Source organism: Triplophysa rosa, linkage group LG14, assembly GCF_024868665.1.
Source record: "Triplophysa rosa linkage group LG14, Trosa_1v2, whole genome shotgun sequence".
NCBI classification, from domain to species: domain Eukaryota; kingdom Metazoa; phylum Chordata; class Actinopteri; order Cypriniformes; family Nemacheilidae; genus Triplophysa; species Triplophysa rosa.
In genome coordinates this window covers 10,816,962-10,832,672 of record NC_079903.1, presented here as the reverse complement: position 1 = coordinate 10,832,672, position 15,711 = coordinate 10,816,962, and the positions used below count along the sequence as shown (strand labels likewise).

General features: G+C 34.4%; 1 protein-coding gene across 2 annotated transcripts; it reads left to right on the top strand.

Annotated features, from left to right (window-relative positions):
* The first annotated feature begins 6,017 nt into the window (after positions 1-6,017).
* On the top strand, positions 6,018-15,397 carry itgae.2 (integrin, alpha E, tandem duplicate 2). Of its 2 annotated transcripts, none has more exons than XM_057351934.1 (32): positions 6,018-6,187; positions 6,391-6,493; positions 6,613-6,692; positions 6,808-6,881; positions 8,362-8,467; positions 8,558-8,599; positions 8,704-8,769; positions 8,882-9,003; positions 9,124-9,275; positions 9,386-9,539; positions 9,656-9,794; positions 9,976-10,037; positions 10,205-10,325; positions 10,490-10,617; positions 10,812-10,949; positions 11,063-11,263; positions 11,576-11,703; positions 11,808-11,941; positions 12,026-12,174; positions 12,324-12,443; positions 12,600-12,673; positions 12,844-12,967; positions 13,171-13,260; positions 13,338-13,426; positions 13,559-13,639; positions 13,732-13,804; positions 14,079-14,180; positions 14,264-14,293; positions 14,512-14,592; positions 14,680-14,766; positions 14,849-14,959; positions 15,118-15,397. In XM_057351934.1, the coding sequence occupies exons 1-32, from the start codon at positions 6,160-6,162 to the stop codon at positions 15,169-15,171; spliced, it is 3,243 nt and encodes a 1,080-aa protein (XP_057207917.1). In that variant the 5' UTR covers positions 6,018-6,159; the 3' UTR covers positions 15,172-15,397. The 2 variants fall into 2 exon arrangements, with proteins under 2 accessions (XP_057207917.1, XP_057207916.1); XM_057351933.1 differs by having other exon boundaries at positions 6,020-6,187; positions 11,060-11,263; positions 15,118-15,396.
* Positions 15,398-15,711: the final 314 nt, after the last annotated feature.

Below are 15,711 nucleotides of genomic sequence, written 5' to 3'. Positions count from 1 at the left end.
TTACTCATCCAGTTTTTTATATCGACTATGCATTCCATTATTCGATGGAACTGCTGTGTTTCATGAGGCTTCGAGGAAATATAAAGTTGAGTATCATCAGCATAACAGTGAAAGCTAACTCCGTGTCGCTTTATTATATCTCCTAGAGGTAGCATGTATAATGCGAAGAGCAGAGGCCCTAAGACTGAGCCCTGTGGTACACCGTACTGGACTTGCGATTTGCGTGACACCTCATTGTTTATTGCTCATTGTTTATTACATTGGAGTAACAGTGCGGCCTTCAATTTGCAGGTTATAATCCGAAATATTCTGCTCGCATGTCTTTGGTCCGATAAGTAATATTTCGGTTTTATTAGAATTTAAAAGAAGGAAATTACAAGTCATCCAATGTTTTATATCTTCGATGCACTCTGCCAATTTGGATAGCTGGAAGGAATCATCTGGTCTTGATAAGATATATAGCTGAGTATCATCTGCATAACAGTGGAAGCAAATTCCATGTTTTCTAATAACGTTTCCAAGGGGCAGCATGTATATGGAGAATAGCAAGGGTCCTAAAACCGATCCCTGAGGTAATCCATAATTTACTTGCGCTAGATTTGATGATTCCCCATTTAAATTGACAAATTGATGTCTGTCTGATAAGTAAGATCTGAATAACTAAATCTTATTTGTTCTGTATAGCCAATCATTTTTGGAGAAATACTAACATTGTTCATACTGTTGCACAACAAACCAACGCAAAAGAATGATTTACATATTTTTTTAAATCCTTATATATAAAAACATTTTTTACATAACTTTTCATATATCCGATTTATGTATGGGACCTGCATCAGCATATAGCTGTGGTCCTTCAAAATCCTTGTAGGCTATCTCCATATTTTGTGATTTTTTTTGCCATGAAATAAGAAAATAACATAAAACTGGGCAGTACCAAAGGGCCCAGTTCATGTCCTGTCCACAGGGTAAAAAACTGAGAGGGCATAATCAAATGTACAAACAAAGACAAATAAACACAGAACACTTTATCATTTAAGGCAGCCAGGTTACAAATTATTTTAAGTTAAATTAACTGCTTATTTTTTACGGTGTAAACTTATATTTCTTTCTTTTCATTTGTATGCATGCACTAGTTTGCATACCTTTGTAACATAATTTTCCCATAGTAACATGTTAACATGAGATGTCACACTTTTGTTTTACAGTTTTTAGAGAAGTGCGCGACATGAATTAAACGCAATGAAGTCGTTTTTATTTGAAAGAACAATAAATGATACAAAATGCACACAAAACACCCATGCTTGCAGTACAATAACGGAATAAACAGGGCTTGACATTTTCCATGCAATAAAAATGACAATGTTAATTTGTCTTTGTTACATTTAAACATCAGCTTGCATTATTTTATTATTTTCGTAAGGATTTTACATTGTGTCCGTTTCTGTACTTGTTGAACAAGAGAGACCTCATCTTTCATTCACGAGTGAGAAGTAACAGCTCGTTCATGTCGTTCATGAACGAGAATCAGCGGGTCCTTTGACTCCTTTCGTTCGTGTACGAACTAGATCTCTCTCGTTCAGACTCAAACACAGGCTCGTTCGTTCAGTGAAGGGCGTATTCGTTCAGCACATGCAACCAATCATATGCTCTGTCAAAACTCACACTCGAACGCCATTGGCTCGTGCTTTAGACAATACGCTCTGTGCTCGAGATTTCAGTGAAAAAGAACGATTCGATCACTTGAAAGATTCGCTCAAAAAGAACGGTTCGTTCACGACACTAGTCGACTGGAAACGTCAGCAATGGAATAGATCGCGTTTGTGTTTTTTATCACACTTTTCTTGGGCCAACTGAGTTTAAAAGTGAGAAATGTTCTAACACTTACCCAGCCAACAATTTTTTGTGGGGCCAATATAGGCCCCATATGGACTTGAGGCATGGGCCCCAAGTGGGTTTGTCCACGGGTTCCATGTCGGCCCTATGTGAATTAGCCCATATGAATCCTACGTAGAATCTGAGTGGGGCCCCTGTGGGACCCAAGTGGGCAACATGCATAAGGCCCATATTGGTCCCATTTTATAAAGCCCATGTGGATTAAACCAAGGCCCTGTATGTTTAATGGAGGAGCCCTGCATAGTGTATACTTGAGTGGTTCTAGATTATGTTTTTTGAGTTGCCAGCGCGCCACTGCTCTGCCAAAGATATCCTTCCGCCGATAAAGAAACTCATCTGTAGTTTGTTTGATTTATTTATTTTATTTAAATCATAGCTGTCATTTAAACATTAAACATTTTCAACAAAATAATATTTAATTATGTGATATAAGAAAAATCTACCAAAATTCTACCAAAACTCAGGAGAACTACTTATAGTTCCTTTGCCACCTCGTGAAATGCGTTATTATCCTTTCACCTATGATTTTATGCCTTGGGGTGGCTTAGCCTAGAAGTCAGGGCTATGTTTAGACGTCTATTAGACGTCTTTTAGACGCGAAATTGCTTGCTGGGTAGCCTCATTAACCCTGCTTATTTAAACCTTGTGAGTCCAGTCAGTCTTGTGATGTCTTGTCTAACTTTGCAATAATTCCTGGATTGTTGCCTGTGGTTTTGTGCACTATACTCTGTTTACCATTTTCCTTGGATCTTGTTTTATTTTTGAACTGATACCTGTGTTTTTGACTCTTTGCCTAATTGTGGATTGACCTTGGATTACATATAAAAAGTCTGTAATTGGATCCTCAACCCTGTGTGCGGTAAAAAGTAGATCATTACTTTTTATTACTTTTTATTTTTAAACCACAGTGTGATCTATTATAATTTTTAATTGCTATCATATATTTTATTTTAGAGTTGTTCCCACCCCCACAACTGGAAGACTTTTCAAGTGCATAGGAAAGAAGGACTGTGACTTGGTAAATTTTCACAGTAATTTTGTCACTATTTATCCAGGTCTTTTAGCTGTAAAAATGTTTCCTTAATTTGTATTGTTACATAATCCATCAACATTTCCTCTAAAGGTGAGAAAATACAAGGCCTGAGACCAATAGTATCACTATGCTAGTGAGATAGCAGAGGATCTTGTAAAAGCAGTATGCATCATTCTCAGCGATTTGGTTAATAAATGGTTGTGTTAATTGGAAAGCTGTAGTGAATGAAAAGTAAACTGTATATAAGCAGATATACTGTACCATCCAAAAGGCCTTGTATTAGTCTCACTGAACATTTTCACAGTAAAACCACTGCAAACAAGTGACAGACAATGCATCAGTTCTCTATAAGAGAACAGGAAATTGTGGCAAAGCAATAATTAATGATTCATTAATAATATTTTAAAAATGGCTTATGGGGAATTATTTATTTGACACTTATAACCCAATGAACCTTACTGATGTTTTCAACATGCGACAAGTGAAAACAATAACTCCATTTGCCATTGGAGTAAGTGTCTTGTTTACCTCTGATTTTAATTACATTTATGATAAACATCATAAAATAATGTTATAATTCACCTGTAGGGTTTTTGCATGTATTACTGGAAGTATATTATATAAAAAACATTTAAAAAAAAACAATGTATCACGTCGCTCCTAACATCATGTTATTATGTGTAGGTAGGTGACGACCTTAAACCTGAGGCAGTACAAGAGATGAAGGAAATAGCAGATGCCAATAAGTTTTTTTAAGAATGTTTAAGACAACATTCTTTCTCAACTGGCACAAAGCATAACTAGAAGTTACAGGAGAAAACCTTTATCACCTAATAGATTAATAGGCGATGTTTAGCAGAATATCCACACTGTTCTTTGCCTTGAAAATGGATAGCGTTTAAATGTAAATCCGGGTATTTCTTGCCTATACTGTTTTTTGAATATTGTTTTCGGACATACTGTTCGTGACTCATACTTATTTTCGCCTACTATATAGTACGGAAGTTGGCGATTTAGGACGCAGAGAAACTCATGTTATTAAACATACTGTAAATGCATTACTCGGATTGGTTGAATTAATTAAATTTAAGTGTTGCCATTAAAGCCAGCAAAAAGACATTGTCAAATATTGTCTCTTAACCTTTGTAAAGTATTTGTTACTCAGACACTTTTGTGTGTCTATCCCGTTTTTAAAATCAATACAGCCATAAAGGTTTATGTAAAAATACTGATGTTTCATTTTCCTCTATTAAAACACATTTATGAAAACAATGCTTTTTTGTGTACAAATAAATAAAAAATGATGGGTGAAAATATTTTTTTATGAATGAATATGTAAAAGTAGGGACAATCCATGGCTATGGCTGCATCCCAATTCAAGGGCAAAAAATAGGTCCTACGTCTCCCACAAAATGAAGGATCCATCAGATCTTTTTAATGTTAAATACTTGAAATGTTTTAATGCTACTATATCATTTGTGACATTAATGTTTGAATGTTCTTAAATATTTTACGGGGCGGTTTCCCGGACAGGGTTTAGGCTATATAGTCCCAGACTAATTTAGAGAAGTCTTTATCGAAAACAATTTGCACTGACATATCTTTTATGACATATCTTATAATATATAAGCGTGATTGTTTTGTCTCAAGATGCACACCAGTAATGTTTTATTAAAACGACTTAAATATCCTAATTTAACTAAAACCTAGTCCTGGTTTAGGCTAATCTCTGTCCAGGAAAGGCCCTCAATGTTACTAAATCTAAACGTTACTTCCAGGTTTGAAGTATGAGCGTTTTAACCGCGGCATAAGATTTCTAGCCTGTTATCTTAAAATTCATCTATTGGATAGGTGTCATGTCCTGTGGCTGGCGCCTCTGTTCGCCACCTGAGGGCGCCATAGTGCTCTGTGTTTCTGCTTGTGTTTTCTAGGACTCCATTTCCCATAATGCCTTGAGTCTCTTTATTGTAACTGGTTTCACATGTGTCTTGTTTCATGTTTGTCTCTTCTCTTGTGTATATATATATTGCAAATATGTGAATGAAGTGATGTCTTGCAATGGGCCTCATGATGTCAATGTAAACTTGCCATGAACTTCTTTAACTACAAGACAATCTCTCTCACTAACACACACAGTCTCTTGATTTCTCAACTTGTTTCCTGTACGTTATGTTTTTCTTTTTCCAGATTCGTTTTATTTGCTAGTAGATTATGTGGTCCATTTTTAAAAGCTGAAAATAGATTTATATTTGCAATGTTTCAAGCTGCAGTTTAGACTATTGACATCAGACATGCAAGTTTCCTACCATAGTCACCACATCCTCTTACAAAATGTCTGTGATAAAAGTTCAGTTGACTAGAATGTTACAGCATTAGTGAGTACAGTTCAGTACGACATCAAGACATTCATATGTACATTATGTACATCACTGACTATTTGAGTGAAATATTTCTCTTGACATAACAGAGCTTTTGATCTGCGACGGATGCTTGAAGATGTGAAATATATTTTATAGTCAAAATATAATTGTTCAATCATTTATTTTTATATTTTGTAAGTAAGTGACTCTAAACTTTCTAACAATAATGTGTGTCACTTAAATCTGTGAAGTCATACAGTTGTCTGTGCAACTGCATTCTACTTTATATGGCATACGCAACCAAGATTTTCACTCACCACACGTGGTGATGTGACAATAAGAGTGAGTTGAGTTGTATAGTCGTAAATATTTAATTAATTAGTTCAAATGCTGTGAATATATAAATATTATCACACAATTATATACTTACTGATATTGATTTTACATAGAGTTCTTCTCACTGTCTAACAAAACTTACACCTATTTGGCTAACTTCACCTATTGGCTATACCCCTTATTTTGTCTTAGTCTGCTGCAAACATCTTTTGTAAAGTAAATACTTAAACTCCTAAGCTTAAAGCTTTATTGTGCACTATTAGGCTGTTATTTCAGAATTGATGCAGCTTTATCATTTAAAAATATCATTAAAGTTATGTATTTCTCAACAATGAGGATCATTCTGAACTCCCTTCCCCATAGAGACGTGTGTTTTGTGTAAAGATTGTAGAGGGGGAGGATTCAAAGGCTATTACCGACAACATCTGTTGTTCTACTTTCTCATGACCACAGTGAAATTTTTACACTGTCAGTTCCGCTGAGTGCTCTATAAATGTTATTTTATTAAAGCGTAGGATTTAGCATTTTCACAAAATGTACAGAGGAGTGATATTTATGATTGGTAGGTATTTATTTACCTTATTTCATAATTATTCAATGTGGAACATTTGTTTGAGCTTGTCCTGAGTTTTTTTTTTTCCGTATTAACCTGAAAATGTGTTACAAATGTACAGTTTTAAAAATATGATATAGTGCTTTTGCTTTGTACCAATTAATCTAAATTGAGCTGTGTAAACTGATGTGTTATTCTATTTTATATTACAGTGATATGTAGTGTGAACGGGTTCAACATTCAAACCTCACCAGTGAAGAATTTCACAAATGATGATCCACTTTTTGGACAAACCGTTATTAATTCGAAAGATGGGTTAGTCACTTATAAGAGACGTTTTTGGAAATATGTGTTTTGTTGTTTTTATAACCTTGATTTTAAAGGACAGCGTGATCTGTTATAATTTTTCATTGTCGTCATATCTTTTATTTCAGAGTTCTTGTTCCTTCCCCTACAAGTGGAAAACTTTTCAAGTGCACACTAAAGAAGGACTGTGACTTGGTAAATTCTCACGGTAAGTTTGTTGCTTGTCATTCAGCTTTAAACTTGAAACCATGCTGTAAAAAACGTTTCCGTAATTTGTAGTATTGCATTGCATAACTTTTAATTCATAAACATTTCCTCTAAAGGTGAAACAACAAAAGGCCTAAAACCCATAGCATCAGTAGCAGCCAGTGTGATATCAGAGGGCGAGCATCTTCTGGTAGGTTTTGTGTAAAGCTTCTTGAATATACGTCAGGCAAATGTGACAGGAAAGCCGTATACATGATTCGGTTAATGAATGGTTGTTACATGAAAAGTGAACGATATGTAATCAGATATAGTTTGTTGAAGGCTTTGTGTCAGTCTCACTGAACATTTTCACAGTAAAACCACAGAGATTGGTTTCCACTGCAGACAAGTGACAGACAGAAATGCATCGGTTCTCCTTTAGAGAACAGGAAATTGTCTTTTAGAGGACATGAAAATGGGAAAAACGCCTTAAAAATATTTTTTAAATTGCATGTGGGGAATTTTTAATTCCTTTGTAACTTTCAAAGGTTTGTAATATTTTAGGAAACACTTCCAGCTTCATGACTTATCAGGAGGTAGTCAAATGTTCTCGAACGCTGTGAGTCAGAAATGTTTACGTCACCCAAAACCATAGTGTGGGACAAAGTTCCCTAAATAAAAAAGAATGATGGTCTTTATTAAAATTATAGTGATTTTCTCTTGTTAAATCTCAAATATAAAGATAATTCCTTTCAGATATTAAATGTCTGGCTGACAGAATAACTGAAATCTTCAATATCTAAAATGTCTAAATACAAATCAAACAAATCAAAGAGTCATTCTACTGAATGGGTGACATTTCTGTCCCAGGCCATTATATGTTTAAATATTATTAAAAACATTAAGCTAACTGCAAATTTAAAATGTAAACGCTAAAACATGAATTAAAAACTGCCTAGAACAATGAAAAAACAGCATTTGGTATGTGTCACTGTACCTTATCATAAAATATAAAGTTATAAATACTTCATAAATCTTAGTTTTCTAATTCCATATGTGCTTATTTTTTCATAAAAAATCCATACTACATGTATTTTAGATGTATTACACATTTGTAGTTTCACCCAGTCCTGTTACCCTAAAACATCCTCACCTCTGAAAACCTTAAAATGTTCCACAAGTTTCATCATGGTCTTCTGAAGGCCACATGAATAACAAAAGTTAATTTTCTTTTTTGTAAATTGTATGATATTTTAGCTGTGACAATCTCAACATACAGTCCTGTTACTTCAATTATTTCTTTGATGTAATTTGTTTATTTAAAAATTATTATTATTATGTCCCCATGTTGTTAGCATGTTTGCCATGTGGCTTCATGTATTTGTTAATTAATTAATTAATTTTCTGCTAAAAACTCAGTCCTGTTACTTTCAGTCCTGTTACAAAAATGCATCCATCTAATAATAACCTTGTAAAAAATAGTTTTCTGAGATTGACCAATACAAATTTAAAATAGTAAAACATGTGTGTTATTAGATTTAGTATTGAATAAAAACGTTTGATTCAGCAAATGTCACCCCTTCAGTGAAATGACCCTAAAATGAAAGCTAACTATATAATTTACTAAGAGAGTGCCTTGAGAGGTGAGAGGTATGAGAAAGATAGTTTTTAATAGTTTTTTTCGTCACAAGGTGTGCAATCAGATTCACACACAGAAGCAGTCAACAGACTACTTGAATGGAAATTGCATAATGATAAATGTTGAAGGGAAGGTCAAACTGAATCCATATGAACTAGGTATGTTTTGTATGGTTTTTTATAATTTCATAATTGCATTGTCTTAATTCAGATACAATCTTTGATGATCTTACACCCCTTTAATTCCAGTTTCGAATCTTAATGCAACACATAACAACATCAACAATGAAGGTGAAAACAAAAAATACTTAAATAGTGTGACTCATTTTACAAGTCTTATTGATAATGTAATAATATCCAAATGTTTGCTCTACGCCTTCATTGCCATCCGCAAGGAGTTAAAGGACGAAGGAAAAGAGATGCCCAGGGGTCCACAGACACAAAAGCAAATGAAGACGAAGGTACCAGTCTTAGTAATAATGAATGCTAGTGTTTGTTATGTAATGATGATGTCTACATGGCGCAAAAGATTTCAATAAAGCAACAACTAACATTCAGGCATGTGTGTTGTAGAGCCTGGGACAGAGATTGCTTTTGTGCTTGATGGTTCTGGCAGCATTAAACCTGATGACTTTCAGAAAGCAAAAGACTTTATCTACAATGTCATGCTGAATGTTTGGAAAACGTGTTTTGACGTAAGCAGAACTACATAAGCTCAGCAAGTAGAGCAATGCAATGCTGTTGTACAGTCAATCAAACAATATCTGTACTGTATAATTTCACGTTGCTACAAAAAAATTAAAATCTCTTTTTAGTGTGACTTTGCAATAGTGCAGTATGGATTTGATATTAGGACCGAACTCTCACTTCTGGACAATAAGGAGAGTGCCAGGGCCTTGGAAAAAGTCAAGGAAATAGAACAAATTCAAAGGTTCACAAAGACTGCCTCGGCCATCCACCACGTGCTGTGAGTTCTTCTCCACTAACTATAATGTGTATGAAAATCATCTAGCACTTTTATATATACAGTAGATCACTACAATCATGGTCTCTTCTGATTTTATTGTCTGTTTGCAGCACAAATATTTTTGTCCCTGAGAATGGATCAAAAAAAAACTCCAGAAAAATGATCATTGTGTTGTCTGACGGAGAAATTTTGGGAGACCCAATGAACCTTACTGATGTTTTGAACATGACACAAATGGAAGGAGTAACTCGATTTGCCATCGGAGTAAGTGTCCTGTTTACCGCTGATCTTATGATAAACATCATACAGTTTAATAATGTTGTATAGTAGTTGATAATGTATAACTTACTCTTGGAATATCATCATGTTATTATGTGTAGGTAGGTGACGACCTTAAACCTGAGGCAGTACAAGAGATGAAGGAAATAGCAGATGCCAATAAGTTTTTTCATGTTTCCAATTATGCTGCGCTATACAACATTCTTTCTCAACTGGAACAAAGCATAACTGGAATTGAGGGTACAGCTGTCATCTCACAATAGACTATAATAAAGAAGTTATGTGTTATATACATGTAGCTCAACTAGTTGTGTTATGCACCTCTGGTCCCAAGGAGTTCCATTTCCAGATTGCTTTGATGTAGTTCAGATCAAATGATGACCAATGTTTAAAGTTTTACTGTTTTACTGTCCTTGTGCAGGTACTGGAGGATTTCAGTTACAGCTTGCCGAGGCTGGGTTCAGCTCACACATTATGCATGATGTAGGCAGAATAAAAAAAGTCAAACAGCACTTAACCCTTTTTTTACGAACTTATTCCAAACATTGCACAAGTTTCATTCATTCCCAATATTGTTTTATTTGATATCAGTAATATACTGTAATATGTCGTATACTCCTAACATCAATCGGTTTTTGCTTTCTGCTCAGAGATCTCTTCTATTTGGAGCGGTGGGGGCTTATGACTGGAGCGGTGGACTCATTGTGAAATCAGATGACAGAGTAACATTTTTCAATGCCTCTAATAATGGACCCAAATTTTCTTATTTAGGTCAGTAACGGCAAACAGAATTATCTTACGAGGTCGATTGTGCCAAAGATGAAACGTTTGGTTTTGGTTAAAATACACATTAAACCAAATCTGATCAAGACAGCTTTAATGTTTTTATAAGAATACAATGTAATTGAAAGTAATATAAGTATTTGTGATTTCAGGTTACAGTGTGGCCTCTGCTCATTTACCCAGTAAAACTCTGTATATATCTGGTGCACCGCGGTATAACTTGACTGGTGGAGTTTTTATATTCGAGGGCTCTGAAAAATATGTGCTCCAGGGAGAACAGGTATAAAGTATTTCAAGCTTGTTAGCGTAATACTTTTTATATTAGAAAGAACATTTACTTAAACTAAAATTCTTATGCACGTTTCAACTGTAACTGGTTTTTAATCAAGACGAAGAGCCCAAATTAACATATTCGCCAATAATAGTGTGTCTTTATTATTGTCATCATTATTATGATAATCATCATTGTCATAGGTTGGATCTTACTATGGATCAGTTATCTGTGCATTGGACATTGATATGAATGGTTACACTGATTATCTGTTAGTTGGAGCACCTCATTTCCATCAATATGGGGAGGAAGGAAAAGTGTTGGTGTACAGACTGAATCAGGTAAGCTCATACATACCATTCAGATCCTTATTATGCCAAAAATATGTGTGGTGCAATGGTAATTTGATGATCTTGAAATAATGAATAAGGTGATCTTTAACATCTGACAGCAGGAGAGATTTGAGAGCGTGGACATGGAGCTGCAGGGTGACGCTGGACAGACCTTCGCCAGGTTTGGTGCTGCCATTGCTTCTATAGGAGATATTGATGGCAACTGGCATGGTGATGTAGCAGTGGGGGCTCCTTTAGAAACAGACGCATCTGGTAGAATTTACATTTACAACGGCTTCAAAGACGGTCTACGCTTTTCACAAGTGAGTTTCAAATGCTAGTACTGCATGCGAATCCTTTGAAGGATCGCAAATAAAAAATCACTGGAGCAGAAGGATTTTATTGAAGCAGAAATTCTGTAAAGTAGTATGATTTTCTTTCCTTTATTATAAAATTATTTTAATAATATGCAAGACAAATGCAAACAAGTGTGCATATAGCATCATTACAACATTATGACCATTCAGTTATTACAGCTCCTTGTTCCTTTTTTGGATAAAGAATTCAGAACGCAGTCAATTGTATTTTGCCATTTTGGGAAGTGTTTTCTAAAGTAGTGTTTTTTTTCTCTTCAGAAAATATCACCATCAGATTTTGGGTGGAAACTTGTGAATTTTGGTCAGTCTGTAAGCTCCATATCTAGTACAACACAAAATAAGCCTTGGATCGCTGTTGGAAGTCAGGGGAAAGTGGCAGTTTTTGAGTGAGTAATAGTGAGTTTCTATATACTAAATGTAGCTTCATTTTTTTCATATATTCATTTTATATTGCATTCATTTTTTCTTTTATTTCTTTTATATTACATAGGACCATCCCTGTTATGATTATCAAACCAACTATAAAGATTGAACCAAAAATCATCTCTCTCTCTAAGCAGACAATGTCAAGCATGTTTGACAAGTTCAATGTTTGTTTTAATATCAACAAGGGAAAACTTCAGCGTAAGTTTTCTACTTCAGTAAAGTAAATATTTTGGGTTCCTAAAATGTCTTTGCACTTTTTAACAACATTCGCTTTTTTTTAAGACGAGACACTTTCCATTCAGTACCAAATTGACTTGGATTTTGGTCAAAACAAAAAGCGCCTCAGTGTTGGTGGTGAAAGTCTGTTAAAAACTGACTTCACTTTGGACCCACATAATGAGTGCACTGGGCATATCCGCTTAAACTATTTGGTACGTTGGAATTTCCTTTCTAGCATATACCTACACATTTTCCAGTAAATATATGTTCAGCATAGACTTAATTTCAAATGTCAGCATTATTTCTCATAGCAATTTATTACAACATGTATTAACTGAGATTTATTGTGTCTTCATTTCAGGGTTGTTATGATTGTTTTTCACCTATTAAAATTAAGTTAAATTTTTCATTGGCCCCAAATTCCATTGGAACCCCTATCCGAATCCTTGACGTCTTTAGTCAAACAGAGATTTTTGACGAGGTAATAATATTTTTCTGTCTTTATTGCATTCAAAATTCTGCACAAGCACTTGTGAACATTTATTTAAGGATTCAAATAACATTAAAAGTAACATCTTATTTTACATTCAAAACAGTACAAAGGTATATACTCAAGATATTTCTTTCATTTTGTTAGATTTCGTTTGAAAAGGAGTGCGGAAATCCTGAAGTTTGTAAACCAAAAATTACACTGTCCAATTCAAAGATAAGGTGTGTACACTCTTCAAAAGGTTCTTCGATGCCATACACGAACCTTTTTTGTCTAAATGGTTCTTCTATGGCATCACTGTGTAGAAGCTTTTAAGAACCTTAAATGCATTTATACTAATGTTTACCATTTTAAATAATTTGAAGATTAACACCATTGACATTTATTGCAGTGAAACTCTGATCATAATAGGAGAAACTCAAAGCTTAAATATACATTTTCATCTTTCAAACACTGAAGATCTGTCCTATATGACAACCCTATCTTTGACCTACCCCAACATCCTCAGTCTAAAGGTAAAGAAAACTTGACCATTACATTACAGCAGATCCTTTTATTCAAAGCAACTTGAGAGAGCATTTAACATTTTGTAAATGCGCAATTGTCTACAAAGTCATGTTTCAAGTAGCACAAGAGTTGGACAAAGAGTTGTTTTTATTATTAATTAATAGAAACAAAGTTTGAAAAGACAACTTTGCTTTATGTCTCACAATTCTAGAAAACTGAAGGTCATTGTCCCGTAAGAAAGGAAGGTCACATACAATGTCTTCCTCTCTACCCTGAAGTGGTTTTCAGAAGAGGTGAACAGGTATGAATCTGTTATACATGTGTGAATCAGCAGCTTTAATTTTCGACTGTCTGCTCATTGTTGATTTTATCTGCCAGACCAACATCTCCATATCCTGGCAACTCAATGACACAAAACCTGATCTCCATCAGTTGATTAATTCTGAGATTATCGCAAATCTGACAAGGTTCGAGTCAAAATGTCTTTATCACACACACTAATTTATTAACGGAATTAAAAGTGATTTCATGAAATGAATCAAACCTTATTGTGTTACCTATTATTCAAATGTGATGCTTCTATTTTCCAACTGTTTTAGTACAAACGAAGGCACTCAAGTTCTGGATTATAAAATATACAAGTTTGATGTGAAGTATTCCCTACCCATCCAGATAACTGGGTAAGTAAAGAAACAACTGTGGATTTGCTTTTAGGGTTAAATCTATTCACTTTTTAATATTGAACACTGTTTAATTTTTACTACAACAACAGCACAGCCACCCCAAACAGATTCCGTATAGAAGGAGGAAAGACTGACACTTCAAAGTTGCAATTCATCTTTGAGGTACAGTACACAAAACTTTACACAAACAATCATCAGTGGTAATACTCTAGATTTCACAAACTCTAAAACTACTATTAAACACATAAAAACACATACTTTTTTAGGAGAGGTGTGCTATTGATCAGATATACAGTATGATTTTTACCTGGTGTATCAACAGAATATTCCTGTAGTAAATACAATTTGTTCAGACTCATGTAATTAGCACCATAATATAATGAAGTATTACATTAATTGTATTATATCTCAAGTATATTCCATTTTTTATGTTTAGTTTGTGGGTGAAAACAAGTATGGTGCTACAATCGATGTTGTTGTCAACATAACAAAGGACACATTCAACACAGACGTGATCGTTGACAAAGTCACACCAAAGGTATCACACATGGAGTATGCATCGATTAGCGTGACAATAAAATGTATAAAATAAACTAACATTTATTCATCTTCGTCCATTAGGAGTGTTTAGCGCCTACTAATAAAGTAAAGGTAAGATGTTTCAAATGATTGTGCAAAGTAAGGAACGTTCCTGCATGGGTCAACATATTTTGTTAGTCTTGAAACAACAATACCAATCTCTAACATCTATCATAACCATAACATATGCATTAAATTATAGGGGGAAATAAAACTTTGATAAGAATAGTGTACCAGCCCATAATCATATATATAAAGTTTATCAAATAAAAAAAAGGTTTTTCCTTTAGGCATCATATCTTATCAGATGCTCCATGAAAGAACTGCAAAAGATCATCATTGATGCCACAGTCTCAATACGTGATGTTCAGGTATTAGAACCTCACAATTACTTCTTTTTATGAAAATCATGCACATCAAAGAAATATTTATGCAAAATTTATTTTTCAAATGGATAGGAAAAATCTGACAAGATCATTGCTGTAGCACAATACAGCTTTAACGAGACCATTTATGCTTCAAAGAACACCTTGAGGACCGCTACAGTGAGTGAGAGTCTCTTATGTTTATACAGGTATTCAAGCATTACATGATAGACTTGTGTATAGACTCATTTATGCAATGCAGGTAGAGGTGTTCATTACAAAGCTAGCAGTGACATCATCTAAAGGTCCCATCATAGGAGGCTCAATAGGAGGACTATTGCTCCTTATTATCATCATTATCATTCTCATAAAGGTACAGTTAACCCTTTCACTTCCATCGCTGGATTAAAGAATATTAGCTTAGTTACTCAATACTGCAAAGTAAAAATAAAATGTTTTTAAATATTTAATATATTTTTAAATGGCATGCAGAAAGAATGTGTTGTGAAATGACAAACATTTCTTTTTCAGTGTGGCTTTTTCCGTCGGCGCCGTAAAATGGATCAAGCACAGAGCCCAAACTAATCAATAGCAAAACAAAAAAAAACATATTTGGAAATTTATATTGCTTATAGTTGTAAAATGATTGTTGATATCTCTATTGTTCTATTTGCAATTTAACCTTGATAAGCTTTTATTAATTAGTTGTATTTAATAGAGTATGTACAGACAATGAAAGCAACAATACTGTAATTTTTATGTTTATTTGAGTAAACATTGTCAAAATCCAAATGACCTCATCTTGAAATGGCTTTGTTCCTGACTTGCTTTAATCTCTCGCTTCTCAGATATTTCTCCTCTACTGTATGTTTCCTCTAACAGTGTTTCTCAACCGGGGATACGCGAACCCCTAGTGGTCCGTGCCGTAATTGCAGGGGGTCTGTTGAACGCTTTAAAGGTGTTTTGAGTTTATAATCTTGCATTCAGGGTTAAACACCCACCAGACGCAGATAAAAATCAAACGGAGACGGCAATTGCAGTCAAATTAATTGCCAAATTGATTGGTTACTTGTGTTAACTGCGCTGCCTAGCATACATCTGGCGAATCTGCGCTCTCTGCCAAAC